This window comes from Rhincodon typus, chromosome 35 (assembly GCF_021869965.1).
Source record: "Rhincodon typus isolate 14 chromosome 35, sRhiTyp1.1, whole genome shotgun sequence".
Classification (NCBI taxonomy): domain Eukaryota; kingdom Metazoa; phylum Chordata; class Chondrichthyes; order Orectolobiformes; family Rhincodontidae; genus Rhincodon; species Rhincodon typus.
Genome location: NC_063366.1, coordinates 1,811,342 through 1,832,596, shown reverse-complemented (window position 1 = coordinate 1,832,596; position 21,255 = coordinate 1,811,342). Strand labels below are relative to the sequence as shown.

Sequence of the window (21,255 nt, the reverse complement as noted above, 5' to 3'; positions counted from 1 at the left end):
TTTTCTCATCTCTTCAGGGATAATGACACTGCTCCCTTTGTACAAGGTGACATTTTGGGTGATTACTTCATCTCCGTTTGTGCAATAGTCTCACAGTAACAGGGCTGGCCTTGATGGTGTCAGACCATCCTTACACCTCAACTTCCTGTTGAATTTGAACAGTTTTTGAACAGATATACCACGTTGTTTGGGTTTGCTTAATCTGAGCAGGACACTTGCCTGTGAGATTCAGTGTCTCTACTCAGTTGATGACTTTCAGTGCTGCTGCTTCTTTTTGAATCTGGAAAATTTCACGCTCCGCACCAGCATCAACTTCCTTCAAAGAGGGTGCAGCTCTCCACCGCATGTTAGTGACGTTCATCTGCTTCCCTAGCTTGTGGGTCGTGTGTGAGTGCGTTTGTGTCTGTGGAGGTTTGATGATGTTGAGAATGTTTTTTCACACACTTCGCACCTGAATGGTTTCTCCCCTGTGTGAATCCTCTGGTGGAGCAAAAGTCTGGAGGAGTCAGGGAATGATTTGTTACATGCCTCACATTTGAACAGTTTCTCCCCTGTGTGAATGCGTTGGTGCGTCCGGAGGTTTGCTGACCGCGAGAATGATTTGTCACAAGTCTCGCAACTGAATGGTTTCTCACCTGTGTGAATACGTTGGTGCTCGCGGAGGCTTGATGATTGTACAAAGGATTTGTTACAAACCTTACACAAGAATGGTTTCTCCCCTGTGTGAATGCGTTGGTGTCGGCGGAGAGCAAATAACAATGAGAACGATATCTCGCAAAATTTGCACCTGAATGGTTTTGTCCCTGTGTGACTCCGTTGGTGCCTGCAGAGGTCTGATGACTGTGAGAAAGATTTGTCACACACCTCGCACATGTATGGCTTCTCTCCTGTGTGAAATCGCTGGTGTGTCTGGAGATTGGAGGATTGGGTGAATGCTGCCTGACACACTGTACACGTGAAGGGTTTCTCCCCCGTGTGAATCCCCTGGTGTATCAGGAGGTGCGTAGACTTTACAAAAGCTTTGTCACAAACCTCACACTTGAAGCGTTTCTCTTTCATGAAGGTGTCCTTGAGTTAACAATTCTACATCAGGGCGTAGTTTAAATGTAAGTTGATCCGATAAGTCTGTGGAGTCCTCTTCACACTTGAACAGTCTCTCACATGTACGAATGAGTCAGTCATTTATGAGGCTCGATGAATAACTGAAGCTCTCACCTCAGCTTGAGCCACTCACACTTCTTCCCAGCCTGACCCTGACTGATCACCCACAGCCGAACCTTCAGAAAGTTTGGTTCTGATGGAAGGCTCCACACTACTGACCAGTGTCAGATCTGATGATATCTCAAAGCTCACCTGAACCGACCAACTTCCAGATGATGTTTTCACTGCCCAACCTTCTCTATGTTCAGCAATGCAGCGAGAGGACTGGTTGTCTTGCAAAGTGGTGCAGTTGTTCCTTGGGCAATGGTCAGGATCTATCTGTGGTGTCTATGCTCTTGTATTCTCTAGTGTAGTATGGTGCAATCCTTCTGTAAAACAAGAAAAGGAAACATGATTTTCTCCCTCTCCTCCTTTGCTGAAGGGGCTAACTCCTCAGCTACAGACAGTTCCACAGCGAGTGCCAGTCTGCTATTCCCCCTTTTCTTTCTCACTTGACTCACAAACCCTCTGTTTCCAGCAGCGACACTGTCTGCTCCTGGTTAATATCCAATGTGGTTATTTCTTTTCATGCACCCAGATCCCCAATTTCCCAGAAACTGTGAAGTCAGTGGAAAGACAGTCAGGTGGCATGTTAAACAAGCTGTCTAAGCTTCAGTTATGCTGACAAAAACAAGTTTTGCCCTTAAATGTATCTATTTAATGCTTTAAAAACACTAAGGAGAAATATTAATTGAATGCAGATTTTGAATTTTGAATTTATTTTTCAATATTATTTGAAGAATACACACTGCCAAATTCAGCTATCAGTCTTAGCACTGAGCAAATCCAAGCCTAGGGTTTGGGGAAAGGCTGAGGCCTCCAGATAAATCTTTCATGAAGGTGTGAGAGCACATTTTCAACAAACGTGTTTCCAGGTATGACAGCTGAATTGCTATGGTGCTAGATTAACAATCCAGAGACTGAGAGCTCAAATCTAACCGCAGAAAGTTACACTGAATTTCATTGAGAAACAGGCCATTCGGCCCAACTGATCCATGCTGATGTTTATAGTTCACATGAGACTCTACTCGCCTCTCTTCATCTCAATTCTATCAGCAGATCCTTCTGTTCCTTTCCCCGTCATGTGTTTATCTAGTTTCCCTTAAAGGCATCTCTGCCCTTCACCTCAACCACTCCATGTGAAGGTGAATTCAATAAGTGCGGCTATTTGCTGAACAGAATTCTAATGCACATGTGAAAACATTCACACTGCCTCAAAAACCCAAACGTTGTCCTTCAAGGATGGGAACTTGCTACAAATGCCTGGACTGGTCTACACAAGGAGTGGCAGATGGAGTTTAATTTAGGTAGATGTGAGGTGCTACATTTTGGAAAAGCAAATCAGGGCAGGACATATACAACTAATAGTAACATCCTGGAGAATGTTGCTAACAAAGAGACCTTGGAGTGTGGGTTCATAGTTCCTTGAAAGTGGAGCTGCAGGTCAACAGGATAGTGAAAAAGGTGTTTGGTATGCTTGCCTTTATTGGTCAGTGCATTGAGTTTAGATGTTGGGAGGTCAGATTGCGGCTGTGCAGGACATTGGTTAGGCCACTTTTGGAATACTGAGTTCAATACAATCAGAGGCTGAATAGGCTGGGGCTATTTTCCATGGAGCATTGGAGGCTGAGGTGTGACCTTACAGAGGTTTATAAATTCATCAGGGGCATGGATAGGGTGAATAGCTGAGATCTTTTCCTCAGGGTGGGGGAGTCCAAAACTAGACGGCATAGGTTTAAGGTGAGAGGAGAAAGATTTAAAAGGGACCTAATGGGCAACCTTTTCATGCAGAGGGTAGTGCTTGTATGGAAATGAGCTTCCTGAGCAAGCGGGTGTAGGTGGTACAACAACAACATTTAAAAGGCATCTAGGTGTGTAAGAGAGTAGGAAGAGTTTAGATGGATATGGGCCAATTGCTGGCAAATGGGACTAGATTAATTTAGGATATCTGGTCAGTATGGCTGAGTTGTACCGAAGAATCTGTTTCTGTGCTTTAAAACTCTATGACTCCACATCCAATAATAGGAGGATAACTCTCATGGAGGGAGTGCAGTGTAGATTTAGTGGACTAATCCCTGGACTGCAAGGGCTAGTTTAGGAAGAGAGATCAAACAAACTTGGGTTATGTTCCTCAGCATTATTAGAAATTTATGATTGATCTGTTCGCAGCATTAAAGTTAATAAACTGTTTACATGGTTGGGGAGTGTGGGACAAGGGCATTGCCTATAAATTAGAGGAAGACATTTCATAAGTGAAATGAGGAAACACTTTGTACCTTAAAGAGTTGTAAAAGATTGGACCGATTTTCACAAACTACAATCACTTGGAGAATAATTGTTAGTACTCACTCTGAGACTTTTGTTCCCCAAAGGTTTAAAGGGACATCAGAAAAAGGACAGGATTATGAAGATCAATCACAGATGTGTCATGATCTCGCTGAGTGATGGAACATACTTGAGGGTATAGCTCTGCTGTGGACTCCCTGCCTCTGTGTATTGCCACCCAACAAGGCAATACTCCCTCAGTACTGCAGTTCCAATGTGGAAACAGTTCCTCAGTTTGTATAAATTGCTGTCCCAAAGATAATAATCAAGTCCCAATACTCACACAGAACTCATCAATAGGAAATCAGGAAGAATCCTCAGACACTCTGCACCTCCCAGATAGTTACACCTCACCTTCTCATATTCAGGAATGAGCCATCAACAAAACTCAGCCTGGAAATCAGAGGGAAATGCTTCCAACAAACACACTCAATATCCAACACACAGCTCCAGTCAAACAGTTCAGCACAAAGCACCGAGTAAACAGCTCTCTCAGCTGGATCTTCTCACACAGCATAAGGGACATTTCCACCCCTGATTGCCCACAGGATAGTCAGACTGCCTGAAGATTGGTGTGGATATTATGGGATACAATTTGTATGAAAGCTGCTCCTTCACTCACCATCTCCTCACTGGGTTTTCAGTCCCTATAGGAAGTGAACCAGCTCTGGAAGAGGAAGAGGAGAGAATGGGCAGAGTGGGTGGGCTCTCTGATTGACGTCTCTCACAGTCAATCCAAATATTTCTGGAACAATATGAGTTTCCTGAAGCTTGGGAAACTGACCGGTGAAATGGAGGTGACTTTGAGCAGTAGATCAGGTGGAGATTTAAACTTGTCATTGACCTACCTGAATAAAACCTCATTTATTGCAGCTGCTGTCTCAGTTCCCCTGGTAAATGTTTGACAGAGATTTCTAATGTGGGAATAGCACTCTTCATCCTCGGAGGGTTTCCAAGTGATAGCATCAGTGTGGGATGTATATCTTCGGATGTGTTTGACAGCAGATCAGAAGAGGAACACTTACAGCATCCAAGACAGTGATAATGTGCAGTGGTGGGATCAGCACATGCACAGGAGGGAGTAGACACCGAAAATAACGCAGAGGCGCGATGAGGCGGGAAGTGGCATTGTGACTTGGCCAGTGAGATGTGGCTCATCTGCCCTATGAGTTGATAACCATCAAGGGTCACTTCCACTCGAGGTTCACTTCGTTCACGTACAATTTCAAACATTCAACTGACCCAGTTCTTCTCCCAGTGTATCCATCTATTCACCTTTCCCAGGATATCACAGTCCATTCACCTCTTCAATTATACCACAGTCCATCCACCTGGGATATCATAATCCATTCACCGCTGCCAGGATATCAGTCAATTCAGTAATTCTAAGATATCACAGTCCAATCACAGCTCCTATCATATCTCAATCCATTCACCACTCCGAGGATATCACAGTGCATTGTATTTTTAAATTCATTTGTGGGATGTGGGTATCACTGGTTGGGCCAGCATTTATTGCCTGTCCCTAGTTGCCCTTGAGAAGGTGGTGGTGAGCTGCCTTTTGAAACTGCTGCAGTCAATATGCTGTGCGTTGACTCATAATGCCATGAGGAAGGAAATTCAAGATGATGGTGTTCCCATATATCCGTTGTCATTGTCCTTCTAGGTGGAAATGATCGTTGGTTTGGAAGGTGCTGTCTGAGGATCTTTTGTATATTTCTGCAGTGCAGATCATTACAGTTCAATCACAGCACCCAGGAGATCAAAGTCCATTCAACACACTGGGAAATACAGTTCAATCACAGCTCCCAGGATATTACATTCCAATAACCACTCCTGGGATATCACAGTGCATTCACCGTTTCCGGGATATCATGTTCCATTAACCTCTCCTGGTTTCTCTGTTTGTCCGGCCTTTGCTTTTATTCATTGCTCAGATGTGGCAAAGATAGCACTGATCATCCATCCGTCAGTGCCCTTGAGAAGGTGGTGATTAGGTGTCTTGTTGAACTGCTACTGCTGATGGATTGCAGGAAACCCAACAGCGCTGTTATGAGGGAATTCCAGTATTTTGACTCTTCAAGTGAAGAATGTGCGATATAGTCCCAATTCAGGATGGTGAGTGGCTTGGAGTGAAACTTGCAGGTGGTAGTATTCCTATGTATATGCTGCTTTTGTCTCACTAGGTGGCAGTATTTGTGGATTTGGAAGATGCTAACAATGCAGCCTTGGTGAGATGGTACACACTGCTGCTACTGAGTGTCAGAGGTCAAGAAAATCAATGCTGGAAGTCTAAGATGGAATACCAATCAAGAGAGTTGCCTTGCCCTGGATGATATTGAGGTTCTTGAGTACTGCTAAAGCTGCACTCATCTAGGCAAGTGAAGAGTATTCCATCACTTTCCTGAGTGATACCACCATTTCTTCACTGTCAGTGGGCCAAATTCCTGTAATTTCCTCCTGAACAACATTGTGGCTGTACCTACACCCCACAGACTACAATGGTTCATAAAGGCAGCTCACCAGCACCTTTTCCAGGACGATCAGGGGACAGCAATAAACTTTGGTGGAGCCTGTGAATGAATTAAAACTTGATAGTTTTGCACCCATTTTACATTTTTGTCTCAAATAAAAGGTGAAGGCGGAGTCCATTATTTGTGTGACCCCAGCAACAACTTTAATGCACGTGGAATAATCCATCCAGAGTTGGATTTGAACCCACAACCTTGCTTTCTAAGTCTGAGGGTTGTGCGTTCAAATCCCAATCCAGGACTTCAACATCAAAATTCCTGGCTGACACTCCAGTGCAGTACTAAGGGATGGATGAGACCACAGAGACAGAGAGGAGTGAGACCAATGAGTGATTTGAAAACAAGTTGAAAAACTAACACTAGGCCCTCAAAACTGAGCCTAATAGAACCAGCCTGTTATAACTTGTTATCAGTCATGGCATAGCTTTCTCATCTTAGAGTGAGAAGGTTCTACGTTTAAGTTTCACATCCACAGACCTGAGCACTGAGGCTTCACTGCAATTGGAAGGTGTCGGTAACCTATGCATTTATGGATTTTATATGAATTGAGACAAATTGCTTTGGGATCTCATATTATCACTCATCAGGAGATGAGCAGAGGTTCTTACTGATTGAGAGGAAGTTAATGACAAACTGCTTGCAATTTACCTCTGCGACTCAGCCACTTCCGGTTGTCAGTCAAGAACTGTCTTCCTGAAAAGAATTTGGTGCCTAACTGTCTAGGAATGCTCAGAGCATCCTTTGTTTTAACATTGCAATCAAACTGTTGGAAGAGATGCTCACAGCCAGCTAGGAAGTTCTTTAGGTAGATTTGCTGCTGGCACCCATTCATGTAATTTTCATCTATGGGGCATCCTGGTGTTAAATGGTGAAGGTTGAAGCACAAATATGTCTTTGGCAGTAAGTGTACCTACTTGAGGAACGGAAAGTAGTTTGTTACACAATAATAACATTATTGTGAAGACCATACCATTTCATTTTTCTGTAGTTTTGATCGTTAACTGAAATGGAAGGGTTGTTTTAAAAACCAGGAACCATGGAAGGGATCACTGCATTTCTTAAAAGTAAGCTACCCGTGGTAGTTATTTCAAGTGCTGTTTACATTGCTGTTTGTTCAACCAGCATGGGAAGTTTAGTTGCAGACAAACTGGAACCGGATTGTGAAACGGGGCCAGCAACAGGCAGCTGATTGGTCTTGAGGGTTGCGGCTGGCTGTCAATAACAAAGGCCCTCAGCTTTCTAACAAATGTGTGATTAGTCCTTGGAGAGCTAAACAGCTTGTGGACATGATCAATGTAGACAGAAACCTCAGACCTCCAGAAGGAGCGGTGTTGTCCTTAAAAAAAAACCTAAAGCCTGAAGAAAGGCAGTTTCTTTTTCGTCATCAGTTGCTGTTAACTGCTAAGTCAGTAACTATCTAAGTTGTGAACCAGTCACTCTGTGCGTCCAGCGTGCATGTGAAAGACCCTGGTGAAGAGAAATTGAGAAGCGGCAAGTCTTAGAGTCGTACAGCATGGAAGCACACCCTTCGGTCCAAGTCATCCACACCAACCAGACATCCCAATCTGACCTGGTTCTATTTGCCAGCATCCTATATCCTACTGAATCCTTCTGATTCATACACCCATCAAGGTGCCTTTTAAATGTTGTAATTGTACCTGCCTCCACCATTTCCTCTTGCAGCTTGTTCCCTACACGCACCGCATTCTGCGTGAAAAATGTTACTCCTTCAGGTCCTTTTTAAATCTCTCCCCTCTCACCTTAAACTTATGCCCTCTAGTTTTGGACCCCTCACCAAAGGATTATCTCAGCAATTCATTGCACTGTCCTACCAGATTTTCCTTCATCCATAACACCTAATTTTCTTTTCTTTTGACTGTCTGCATGCAGGTAGGGAGACTTTTATAAGGTAGATAGAGTTTTAGTCAGTCATGTGATCGGCTGAAAGTTTGTACTTGTGTACCTCAAGTGAGAACCCTTCCACAGTCCTTGTTTTTTAAAACAATCCTTCCATTTTAGTTCATGATCAAAACTGCAAGAAAATAAAAAGGTATGGTCTTCACAAATCTGATATCTTACTATTGTGTAACAAACTACTTTCTGTTGTTTAAGTAGGTGCATCTAATTGCTTTGTAATGAACAGTAATTCTTGTTAAGCAGACAAAGTATATTGATGCAGATCGTAGAACTGGTAAATACCTGAAAAACTGACCAGGTCCTCCCAGAAATGATCAATTATGTATCAGTGGGTGAAGCTATTCCAAAGTTTTTGAGTTTTCAGGCCAACAGTCTTATACAATAATATATGTGATTTAATTAAATAGTTTTACATGCAGAAGAAATCTCTCCTTATAGAATCATAGAATTTTACAGGACAAAAGGAGGCCATTTAGTCCATTGTGTCCTTACTGGATCCTGAAAGAACTATCCATTTTCCAGCTTTACCTTCACAGCCCTCTTAAATTCATCGCTTCCAAATATATTTCCAGCTTTCTTTTGAAAGTTCCTATAGAATCTGCCTCCACTGCTCTTTCAGGCAGTGTTTTCCAAATTTTCCAAACAACTCTCTGAGTAAACAAGCTTCTCATCACACTCCTAGCTCTCTTGCTGACAGTCTTGCAATTGTAACCTCCTAGTTACTGACATATCTTCTAGTGAAAAAAGAATATCCTTCACCCTGTCAAAATTGTTCACTGCCTTGAACATGTCAATAACGTGATCTCTTAATCTTCTCTGCTCCAAAGAGAATAAACTCAATTTGTCTAATTTTTCCTTGTACCTAAAATCCCTCATCCCTTGTGTCATTTTAGTAAATCTCCTTTACACTTTCTCCAGGGCTTTAACACCCTTTCTTAAATAAGGTGCAGAGAACTGAGCACATTACTGTAGAGGTGGTCTGACCAATGATTTGTAAAGGTGTAGCATCACTTCCTTGCTTTTATACTCTATGCCTGTTTATTAACCCAAGTATCATATAAGCCTTCTGAACAACTGTATCAAATTGCCCGGCCACCTTCAGAGGATCATGCAAGTGAACCCTGAGGTCCCTCTGCTCCTATATTCCCCTCAAAATTCTACCATTATGCCTCTATTGTCTCTTCATGTTTCTTTTACTAAAATGCATTACCTCACATTTCTCCACATTGAAGTTCATCTGCCAGGTGCTTGCCCATTTGGCCAATTGTCAATGTCCCTCTGAAGTCACACGGTAATTTCCTCACAATTTGTTATTCTCCATTGCTTAGTATCATCGGCAAATTTAGAGATATTGCCCTCAACACCCATCTCCAAATAATTTATATGATTCAGAAAAGGCAAGAATCTCTGCGAAACACCACTTTCAACTCATCTCCCGTCTGAGAAATGCTAATCTATTCCTATCCTCTGTTTCCAAACTTTTAACCAACTCCTACTTCATGTTGACAAGGATCCAACAATCCTACACATTTCTAACTTGCTAACCAAACTGTCATGTGGCACCATACCAAAGGCTTTCTGAAAATCCAAAAACACAATGTCCACAGCACTACCCTGATCCACAGCAATGTCACTTTGTCAAAGAACTCAATTAACTTTGTCAGACATTACCTGCCCTTGACAAAGCCACATTGAGTGTCTGGTATTAACTTATTTTTCTCTAAGTGTATATTTACCATTTGCCATAATTACGATATATTGGTAGCATTGTGGACAGTGAAGAAGATTATCTAAGATTACAAAGAGATCTTGATCAATTGGGTCAATAGGCTGAAGCGTGGCAGATGGAGTTTAATTTGGATAAATGCGAGCATTGCATTTTGGTAAAACAAACAAAGGCAAGACTTATACAATCAAAGATGGGGTATTTTGGGTAGTGTTGTACAACAGAGACCTAGGGGTTCAGGTACATAATTCTTTGAAGTTTGCATCACATATAAAGTAGTTAAGAAGGCATTTAGTGTGCTTGCCTACATTGCTCCGACCTTTGAGTATAGGAGTTGGGAACTGTATTGAGGTTCAATGGGACGTTGGTGAAGCCTCTTCTGGGGTACTGTGTCCAGTTCTGGTCTCCCTGTTATAGGAAGGATATTATCAAGCTGTAGAGGATTATGAGGAGATTTACCAGGATGTTGTGGGAATGGAGGGTTTGAGGCATAAAGTGAGACTGGATAACTGCACCTCCCAGTCGCGAACCATTTCAACTCCTCCTCCCATTCCTCAGACGATATGTCCATCCTGGGCCTCCTGCGATGCTACCTGAAGGTTGCAGGAACAGCAACTCATATTCCGCTTGGGAACCCTGCAGCCCAATGGTATCAATGTGGACTTCACAAGCTTCAAAATCTCCCCTCCCCCTACCGCATCCCAAAACAGCCCAGTTCGTCCCCGCCTCCCTAACCTGTCCTTCCTCGCACCTATCCCCTCCTCCCATCCCAAGCCCCACCCCCATCTCCTACCTACTAACCTCATTCCGCCCCCTTGACCTGTCCGTCCTCCCTGGACTGACCTATCCCCTCCCTACCTCCCCACCTACACTCACCTCTACTGGCTCCATCCCCGCCTCTTTGATCTGTCTGTCTCCTCTCCACCTATCTTCTCCTCTATCCATCTTCTATCCGCCTCCCCCTCTCTCCCTATTTATTTCAGAACCCCCTTCCCCTCCCCCATTTCTGATGAAGGGTCTAGGCCCGAAACGTCAGCCTTCCTGTTCCTCTGATGCTGCTTGGCCTGCTGTGTTCATCCAGCTCTACACCTTGTTATCTCAGACTGGATAGGCTGTTTTTTTTACATAGGTCAAGAGGTGACCTTATAGAGGTTTATAAAATTGTGAGGGGTATACATAAGTTGAATGGCAGGTGTCTTTTCCCAAAGACAAGGGGCATATTTTAAAATGAAAGGAGACAGAGTTAATAAAGACATGAGGGGCAATTTTTTTACACAGAGTGAATTGTGTGTGGAATGAACTTCCAGAGGAAGTGGTGGATGTACATACAGTTACAATGTTTAAAAGACATTTAAGTAAGTCCATGCATAAGAAATGATTGGAGGGATATGGGCCAAGCACAGGTGGGTGGGATAAATTTATTTTGGGGTTATGGTCAGCAGGGACTGGTTGGACTGAAGAGTCTATTTCTATGCTATCTGATTCTATATGGCCTTCATCAGTTTTCCCATCAAGCTGACTGGTCTGTAGTTTCCTGGGCTATCCTTTCTCCTTTTCTGAAAGAACGGTGTCACATTTGCAATCCTCCATTCCTCTAGGACTACTCTTGTGTTCAGAAGGGCCTGGAAAATTTCTGTCAATGACTTCATAATTTGCTCCCTTATCTCTCTCAGCAATTTTGGATGCATCCCAACCAGGTCTGGACTGCAACTGGCCTCTTTAGCACCTCTTCTTTATCTATGACTGTACTGCTCAGTTGCTCAACACCCACATTTTCAACTGGACCGTTGTCACTATCTTCTAAACAGAAACAAAGTACTCATTTAGTGCCTCTGCCATTCTCTTTGCTCCAGTGAGCAGTTTACTCTTCTTGTTCCTTATGGGCTCCAGTCATAGCGATAAAGGATCATGCATTGTTTAAGTAGAATGGTCTTCAAATATATTGATCATTTCAATGTAACAATAGCGCCAGTCTTTTGAGAATCTTCTTTGCTCATCTTCCTCTGTCACTGAGAGAGACACCGCTTCCAACTCAGTACTGATTTCTTTCTGGACATGAGAGACCCGTTCCATTGTGTGTGTGAAAACAAGCTGAGGAGGCCAAATGGTCAGATATTGTGATAAAGAAGCAACAGGATTGATGGGAATGCCATTTGTATATTTATTCATGCAACATCTGGAGACAGTATTGAGAAGGAGCAATGAACATCTGTTTTCAGATAGTGGCTATGAGCCCTGAGTCCTTGTGCGTGGGATAAAGACAGCGACCTTATTTTTAACCAACAAAAATGGTTAACACAAGCCACATCCAAATATGACACAGAGATACTCTGAATTAACGATCAATATTGAACGTTCACAAGATTGTGGGCACACTCATTATCGTCATTTCTGGAATGACAGCTCACCCGAGACACAGTTCAAATAAGGGAAAGAACAAACACTGGCTGTGTTGTCAGCTCAGAGGACCTGTGGTCACCTGTGGTTTCAGAATAAATTCTACTTTCCAGCACTCTTCCTGATAGTCTCCATCACTTCATTCCATGGGATCGGTCAGCTCAGTGAGAACTGTCACGATTGTAAATTGGGGATACAAGTTAAATTGATTACAGATACCAGTGGTGCAAAATCTTAATCAGCTCCATATTCTGACAGACTGCTGAGGGAATGCTGTCCTGTTAGAAAATACCATATTTCAGGAGGGTTAAACTACAGCCCCAACTGCTCTCTCAGGAGAATATAAAAATAATCCCATGATACAAAAGCAGGGGTGTTATCCCTGACATCCTGGACAACATGGATCCCTCAATCAATGTCCTCAAACAAATTATCTGGAAATTATTGCATTACTGTGTGTGAGAGCGTGCTGTAAATTGGCTGTTTCCGACATTACAACAGGAATTACACTTCTAAAAGCACTTTGTTGGGTGTGAGTGCTTTCTGATGCATTGAGATTATGAAAATAGATATATAAATGCAAGTTTTTTTCTTTCTGACTGAAACGTTCTGCTTCTTGTGAACTGGAAAATATAAACCCATTGCTGGAGCAAGATTCCCAGGATGGTGTTTCTGTTCTTCAGGACGACAATGACATTCATGAATGCTGGAGAGAACATTTTGAACAACTCCTCAACCATAAATTCACAGGGACAACTGATACCCTCCAAATCTATCCCCCAGTGCCTTATGGTAACATCCAGGGGTGAGTCACCATCAATGGGAGAGCTGCAACAAGCAATCAACAGATGAGAAACAACAAATCCTGCGACACTGATAGAATTCCAGCTGACGGCTACAAAGTTGGTGGAACTTTGCTCACATCAGGACTGCATGAACTCATTCTAAGCATTTGGGAATAAAAATAACTCCCGAGACTTCAAGAATGTGACACCCGCAGCTGTCTTAGAGCAGGAAGATAAATCAAGCTGCACAAACTATTGAGGTATTCCCTTTTGTCCAGAGCGAGAAATTCCTGACACACATCCTCCTGAATGACCTACTTCTTGTGGCTGATGAATTCCTCCAGAGATACAGTGGCATTCATGCAGGAGATTCTGCACATATCAGTGTCTTCATTTAGTGATGTTTGATGATCTGAGCAAAGGTTAAATTGATCTGCTGGAACCAGTTGGACTGATGGTGAGAGAGGTTTGAGGCAGACACTGCTGAGAGACACAGTTCTTGAGAATGAACAACACAGACAGCTCTCAGTGCAGTGGAAGTAGGTGACAGGCTCCAAGACAGTGTGGAGATATCAGTGTCTGGTGAGAGAGGAGGAGGAGGTGAATCGTGTCTCACTGGAGAGGTTTGTTTCCTGTGTGAGTTCATTGATGTTCTAGGAGCACCAAAATGTGTGAAGACTTTATTCCGGAACTCAAAGTTTTTCCAGCGTATGAGCGCCTTGACGGGCCAGGAGAAATGCTGACTATGTGAGAATCTTGTCACACAGCTCACACCTGAACAGTTTCTCCAGTGTGTCTGCGTTGGTGCACACGGAGAGTCGAGGACCGCGAAAAGGATTTGCAGCACACTTTGCAGGTGAATGGTTTCTCCCCAGTATGAGTGCGTTGGTGGACACGGAAGTGAGATGCGTGTGAGAACAATTTGTCACACACCTTGCACTTGAACGGCTTCTCCCCGGTGTGAATGCGTGCGTGTTCGCGCAGGATGGACGACCGAGAAAACGACTTGTCACACACATTGCACGTGAACGGCTTCTCCCCCGTGTGGGAGCGCCGGTGACTCACGAGCCGTGATAATTGGGCAAAGCGCTCGTTGCACACCTCACATGCGAACGGCCTCTCCCCGGTATGGGTGCGCCGGTGGTTCGCAAGTGTCGACGAGTGCGCGAAGGCTTGGGAGCAGACCTCGCACTTGAACGGTTTCTCGCCGGTGTGCACTCGCTGGTGTGTCAGGAGAGCAGAGGTGTGGCTAAATGCTTTGTCACACACATTGCACGTGAAGGGCTTCTCCTCTGTGTGAACGCGTTGGTGCATCAGGAGCACGGACGAATTTGTGAAGCTTCTGTCACACACCTTGCAACTGAACGGCTTCTCCTCAGCGTGAACGCGCTGGTGCACACGGAAGTGTGACGGGTGCGAGAAGGATTTGTCACACACCTCACAGGTGAATGGTTTCTCCCCTGTGTGAAGGCGCTGGTGTGCCCGGAGGGATGACAACTGTGAGAATGACTTTGTACACACCTCGCACATGAACGGTTTCTCCCCTGTGTGAAGGCGCCGGTGATCCGCCAGGGCTGAGGACTGGGCGAAGCTTTTACCGCACATCTCACATTCGAACGGCTTCTCCCCGGTGTGAATGCGTCGGTGCTGCGTGAGATTTGTCGGCCATGTGAATGCTTGGTTGCACACCTCGCACTGGAACGGCTTCTCCCCTGTGTGAATGCGCCGGTGATTCATGAGCGTCGAAAACCGTGTGAAGGCTCTGCCACACGCCTCGCACTTGAATGACTTCCCTTCCATGTAGCTGCCCTTGTGCAAATAGCTCTACACCAGATACACTTTGTGTATTAGGAGAAGCTATGAACCTGGGGAGACCTTGTCACACACTTGAACAGCCTTTCGTCTGCAGGAATGAGTCAGTGGTTCATGAGACTTGATGAATGACTGAAGCTCTCATCACACTTGGAGCCACTCACACTTCTTCCCAGCCTCATCCTGACCAATCACCCACAGCCGAACCTTCAGAAAGGTTGGTTCGGATGGAAGGCTCCACACCACTGACCAGTTTCAGATCTGATGATATCTCAAAGCTTCCCTGACCTGACTGATTTCCAGATGATGGTTTCACTACCCAACTTGCTCTGTGGTGAGCAAAGCTGCAAAGGGATTGGATGTCTTTCCAAAGTTATGCAGTTGTTCCTTGAGTGATGGTCAGGATCTATCTGCGGTGTCTATCCTCTCTGTAATTTCTGGTCTGGTACGGTCCAATTCTTCTGTAAAACAGGAAAAGGAAACATGATTTCTTCCAACTCTCTCTCCTCCTTTGCTGAAGGGGCTGACTCCACAGTGGGTGCCAGCCGGCTATTCCCCTGTCTGTGTAGGGGGGAAACCAGATATAATTTCTTCCTTTTCCCTCACTTGACTGTCACACATCTGTTTCCAGCAGGGACACTGGATGGTGACAAAGAGCAGACAATGTGGATTTTTTTCCTTCACCCAGGCGCCATCTTCACAAACATGAGGGCAATGGGAAAGACAGTTGCATAGAGAGTAAAATAGGCTCCTCATTTCTTATAAGCTTGTATCGTGTTGGTGTGGACCAGTTTTAGAATATATTTACTGCATAAAAGAAATTCAAAGCAAATAGAAATTTTGAAACATCTCCCCTTGTTTTCCAAAATGATTTGAAGAAAATACGCTGAGCAAGAAGTGCCAGAAGTTGAGGTAAATATTGCTTCAGTGCAGCTTATTGTAGGATTCTGGTTTATCCTGGGAAATTAGATACTCTGCACTCACTCAGACTGTACATCCCAAATTCAGCTATCAGTCACAACACTGGGCAAAACTGTCAAGTCCAAGTACAGTCTTTTGGGAAAGGTCAACACCTTCAGGTGAGTCTTTAAAAACAGCGTTAAAAGACATTTCAATGCCTGTGACTCTAGGCATGGCAATTGGATTGCTGTGGGGGGCAAGCACATGCAGAGATTTGAAAACCAGATGAGAATTTTCAATTCAAGCTGTAGCTTCAATGTGAATGAGAACAGGGATGATTGGCATAATGTAGAATTGTAGCAAACAGGATCAGGAGTAGGTGAATTTGACCCTTTGAGCCTGCAACACCATTCAATGTGATAATGGGTGATCATTCAACTCATCACCCTGTTCCCACTTTCTCCCCACACCTTTGATGGCTTCAGCCCTGCAAACTATATCTAACTCCTTCTTCAAAATGGGTCTTGGGATCAGATAGAAATTGGGCAACAAAGTGGCTCAGTGGTTAGCACTGCTGCCTCACAGCGCCAGGGACCCAGGTTCAATTCCACCCTCAGGTGACTGTCTGTCGAGTTTGCACATTCTCCCCATGTCTGTGTGGGTTTCCTCCAGGTGCTCCGGTTTCCTCCCACAGTCCAAAGATGTGCAGGGTAGGTAGGTCGGCAATATTAAATTATCTGTAGTGTCCAGGGATGTTTAGGTCAGGTGGGTTAGACATGGCGAAATGCAGAGGCAGGGGATGAGTCTTCGGAGGGGCGGTCTAGACTTGTTGGGCTGAATGGCCTGTTTCCACACTGTAGAGATTCTATTCTATGATTCTAAGAGTGTTGCAAGAGCCCAGGTTTCAAGCACAAGTTTCTGTTGGAAAAATTATGAACTGTGGAAGAAGCATGAAAGATTTCTAAGGATGGGGAATATCAGTTATTAGGACAGATTGAAGAAGCTGGACTCTTCTCCTTGCAAAAGGGAAGGTTGAGAAGAGCTATTTAAAATCATGAGGGATCCTGAGAAAGTAGACAGGGAGAAATGGTTCCTGTTGGTGAAACAATTGAAAAACAGGGGCAAAAACAGAAGTTGCTGGAAAACCTCAGCAGATCTGGCAGCATCTCTGAAGAAAAGTCAGAGTTAACATTTCGGGTCTGGTGATCCATCCTCAGAACAGGCCTGAAAGGACGGTGGAAGTTGATTTCACTCAAGGCTTCAAAGGACAAATGTAGAACAATGTGAAGTGAAAAAATAAGCAGAGCCACAGGGAAAAGGGAAGTGAGTGGAAATGGGGTGAATAGCTTCTGCAGAGAGTCAGCATTGTACGATGGCTGAATACCTCCTTCTGTTCAGAAACCATTCTATGGTTCTATGTGAGAATCAGGACAGCGCTGGAATGGTTGGGTCTTGAGCTTACAAAGACATGGATGAAGACTTTAGTAGCAGATGAGCTGTGGCACAATTCATACAGCAGAGGCCCTTCAGTCCATTGAATCTGCATGGACATAACTACCACTAAAAGTGCGCTAATCCCAATTTCCTGCACTCGTCCCGTATCCTTGAATTATATGATGTTTAAAGTGCTCATCCAAGTAAGTTTTAAAAGTGCTAACATTTCCGGCCTCCACTACCTTCCCAGGCACTGCATTCCAGAATCTCACCACTCTCTGAATGAAAAAGTTTTTTCTTCCCAAATCCCCTGTGAATCTCTTGCTGCTTAGCCTTAACTTATCCCCTCTCGTGATTGACCCCTCAATGAAGGGGAACAACTGCTCTCTATTCATCTTGTCCGTACTCCTCATAACCCTGTACATCTCAATCATGTACCCCCTCTGTCTTCACTCTCTAAAGAAAACAATCCAAGCTATGAAATCTCTCCTGATAGCTCTAATTTTCCATCTCAGGCATAATCCTGGTGAACCTCCTCTGTACCCCTCCTGTGCTATCACATCCTTCCTGTAGTGACCTGAACAGAACTGCACACAGTACTCCAGTTGTGGCTTGACCAATGCTCTGTCCAACTCCAACATTACCTCCTTGCTCTTATACTCTATGCCATGACTGATGAAAACAAATCTCTTATTTGCTTTTTTACCTGTCCTATTCACGTGCTCCGCTGACTTCAGAGAATATGTGAATAATTACCCCAAGATCCCCCTATTCCTCTAAGCTACCCAGTGTCCTGCCATTCATGAAATACTCATCTTGTTGTTTCTTCTTCCAAAGTCCATCGCCTTGTACTTTTCAGGGATAAATTCAATCTGCCACTGGTCTGCCCACCTGACCAACCCATATCTACCTCCTTGTAACCTATAACTATTTTCTTCGCTATTAACCACTCTGCTAATCTTGGTGTCTTCTGCAAACTTGCTTAACACTCCCCCGACATTTTCAGCTGGATCATTTATGTATATGACAAACAATAAGGGTCCCAGTACTGATCCCTGTGGTACACTGCTGGATATCTGCCTCCAGTCACTCAAACAGCCTTCTACCACTACCCTTTGTGTTCTATTACCAAGCCAGTTTCTTAAACATCTCACCACATTTCCCTCAATTCCATGTGCTTTAACCTTCTTAATCAGTCTCCCATGTGGGACTTTGTCAAAAGCTTTGCTAAAATTCATTTAAATCACATCAACTGAACTTCCCTCATCCACACACTTGATCATGTTTTTAAAATTTTCTAACAAATTTGTTTAGGCATAACCTCCTTCTGACAAAGCCTTGCTGACCATCTAATTAACCCATTCCTTTCTGTGCCATTCGCTCCTTCACAATTTTCTGCAATAGTTTCCCAACCACTGACGTGAGACTCACTGGTCTGTAATTTCTTGATGCATCTGTACCACCTCTCTTAATAAGTGGAACGACATTTGCCTTCCTCCAGTCCTGTGGCACTTCCCTTGTGGCCAGAGAGGAATTAGAAATGTGTGTCAGAGCCCCTGTAATTTCCTGCCTCACCTCCCAGAGTAGCCTGGGATGCAATTCATCTGAGACAGGGGAGTTATCTGACTTTAAGCCCAAAAGAGCTTCTGATACTTCCTGATTTACTATGTCAAACTGAGCAAGTTCCTTACAGTCCCTTTTCCTGAATTCCATACCTATTTTCTCCTTCTCCAGAATGAAGACTGAAGAAAACATTCATTCAACCCCCTTCCAATATACTACGGCTTCGCACAAGGGTTTCTCCCTTGATCTCTAATGGGTCCTTCACTTTCCCTGGTTAACCTCTTCCCTTTAATGTATTTATGAAATATCTTAGGATGAGCCCTAATCCTGTTCACAAGTTTTCATGTCTCCTTTTTGCTCTTCTAATGCTTTCTTAAGATCCTCTATTCCTCTAGAGCCGCAGCTGAATTTCTCCCTTTAGACTTTCTAAAAACCCTACTCTTCTTCCTTATCCAGTCTTGAATTGTCATAGACATCCTGGGTTCTCTGAACTTATTGCTCCGACATTTCACTCGAAAGGGCACATGTTGAATCTGTACTGTCTCCAGCTCATGTTTGAATTGCCCCACCCACTGCTCCGCTGTACACTTTCCCACAAGGAGCTGCTCTAAGTCAAATATTGGACTTGTACTCTCAACTCCTTCTTGAATGCCAGCCCCCAACCCCCACGCCCCATTGCTCTGCTATAGACTTCCCTGTCAACTGTGGCTATATCCTGTTTTATTTGAATAATATCTGCCTTCCCAATCCAAAGCTATCTTTTGCAAGCCATCTTTTTCCTTGTCCAGAACAAATATGAACCGTACGATATTGTGGTTGCTATTGCCTAAATGTTCCCCACTGCTACATCAAACGTTTATCTGGCTTCTTTGCCCAGAACCAAATTCAGCCCCTTGTTGGGCCTTCTGCGTACTGATACAAAATGCTCCCCTGCATACGTCTCAGCATGCGTGCCCCCCACCAAACTTTTAACACTACGACTATTCCAATTTATGTTGGGAAAGTTGAAATCCCCTTGTATAATTAAACAATTATTAATTTTACACACCTCTGTGAACTGTCTACATATTTGCTCCTCTATTTCCTACTGTCTCTTTGGGGGCCTATAATACACTCCCAGTAAAGTAGCCGCTCCCTTAACATTCCTAAATTCTAACTTCAAAGCCTCGTTTGAGGATCCTACCGAAACATCATCTCTCCTTATTGCAGTAATTGACTGCTTAATTAATAGTGCTACACCACCACCCTTTTTAAACCCTCCTCTGTTTCGCTTAAAGATCCTGTACCCTGGAATGCTGAGTTCCCAGTCTAGCCCTTCCCTCAAACCTCTGTCTGTGATGGCAGCAATATCATACTTCCACATGTCAATGCCATTAACTCACCAGTCTTATGTATTACACTCATAGCATTAAAGTAAAGCCTGTAGCATGATGTGTCTCTGTTTCATCAATATTCTGTGTCCCCTCACCCTGCCTGACTAGCTTATACTCCTCCCAACAGCATGAGCAAACCTACCTGCAAGGACGTTGGCCCCTGTGTGGTTCAGGTGCAGACTGTCCCGTTTTTACATGTCCCACCTTCTCCAAAAATGGTGCCAGTGATCGAGAAATCTAAAACTCTCCCTCTTGCACCAACTCTTGAGTCATGCATTCATCTGTCCTACTTTCCTACTTCTAAACTCACTGGCATGTGGAGTAATCCAGAGATTAGAACCATTGAGGTTAAACACAACCTCCCTCAGATAAAGCCATGTTGACTATCCCTAATTAACCCATGCCTTTCCAAGTGGATATTAATTTGCTCCTTCAGAATTTTCTCCAATAATTTCCCTACCGCTAATGTGAGATTCACCGGTGTGTAATTTCCTTGTTCATCTCGACAACCCTTCTTAAAAAGTGGAATGTGGATGTTACTAGTTTTTCCTGTGAGTGGACTGAAACCACTATAAAAGTGGATCTATGTCTGGCTCGATGGACACCACCAGAAAAAAGACATGATCTGATATGTCACATTGCTGACTGTGGCAGCTTGCTGTGAATACACTATCTGCCATGTTTCCTACAACAGTTCCACACTTCTAAAGTATTTCATTGACTGTAAAAGCTTCAGGGCATCTGTATTCATGAAAGCATCTCTATAAAACCAAGACTTTGTTTTATTTCATTTTCCAAATGGTCACAGAGATAGGGACTTGGAGCAATTTGAAAAGACCATTCAGATCCCAAAACACAGAGAGAACTGACCGTACAGATTCCAACTGACTGCAGGATAATAACTAACACACACACACACAAAACTCAATATTAGGAAATCAATAAGAATCCTCAGACACTCTGCACCTTCCAGATAATTACACCTCACCTTCTCATATTCAGGAATAAGCCATCAACAAAACTCAGCCTGGAAATCAGAAGGGAAATGCTTCCCATAAACACACTCAATATCCAACACACAGCTCCAGTCAAACAGTTCAGCACAAAGCACTGAGTAAACAGCTCTCTCAGCTGAATCTTCTCACACAGCATAAGGGACATTTCCACCTCTGATTGCCCACAGGATAGTCAGACTGCCTGAAGGTTGGTGTGGATATTATGGGATACAATTTGTATAAAAGCTGCTCCTTCACTCACCATCTCCTCACTTGGTTTTCAGTCCCTATAGGAAG

The 21,255-nt window shown here is 43.8% G+C and overlaps 1 protein-coding gene across 1 annotated transcript; it reads right to left on the bottom strand.

Moving 5' to 3' along the window:
* Window positions 1–244: 244 nt before the first annotated feature.
* LOC109934678 (zinc finger protein 271-like) lies at window positions 245–21,255 on the bottom strand. Its single transcript, XM_020533359.2, has 3 exons — window positions 21,221–21,255; window positions 13,662–15,154; window positions 245–1,050 (listed from the first exon to the last, which is right to left on the bottom strand). Exons 2-3 carry the CDS (start codon window positions 14,679–14,681, stop codon window positions 370–372), a joined length of 1,701 nt encoding a protein of 566 aa, XP_020388948.1. The 5' UTR covers window positions 14,682–15,154; window positions 21,221–21,255; the 3' UTR covers window positions 245–369.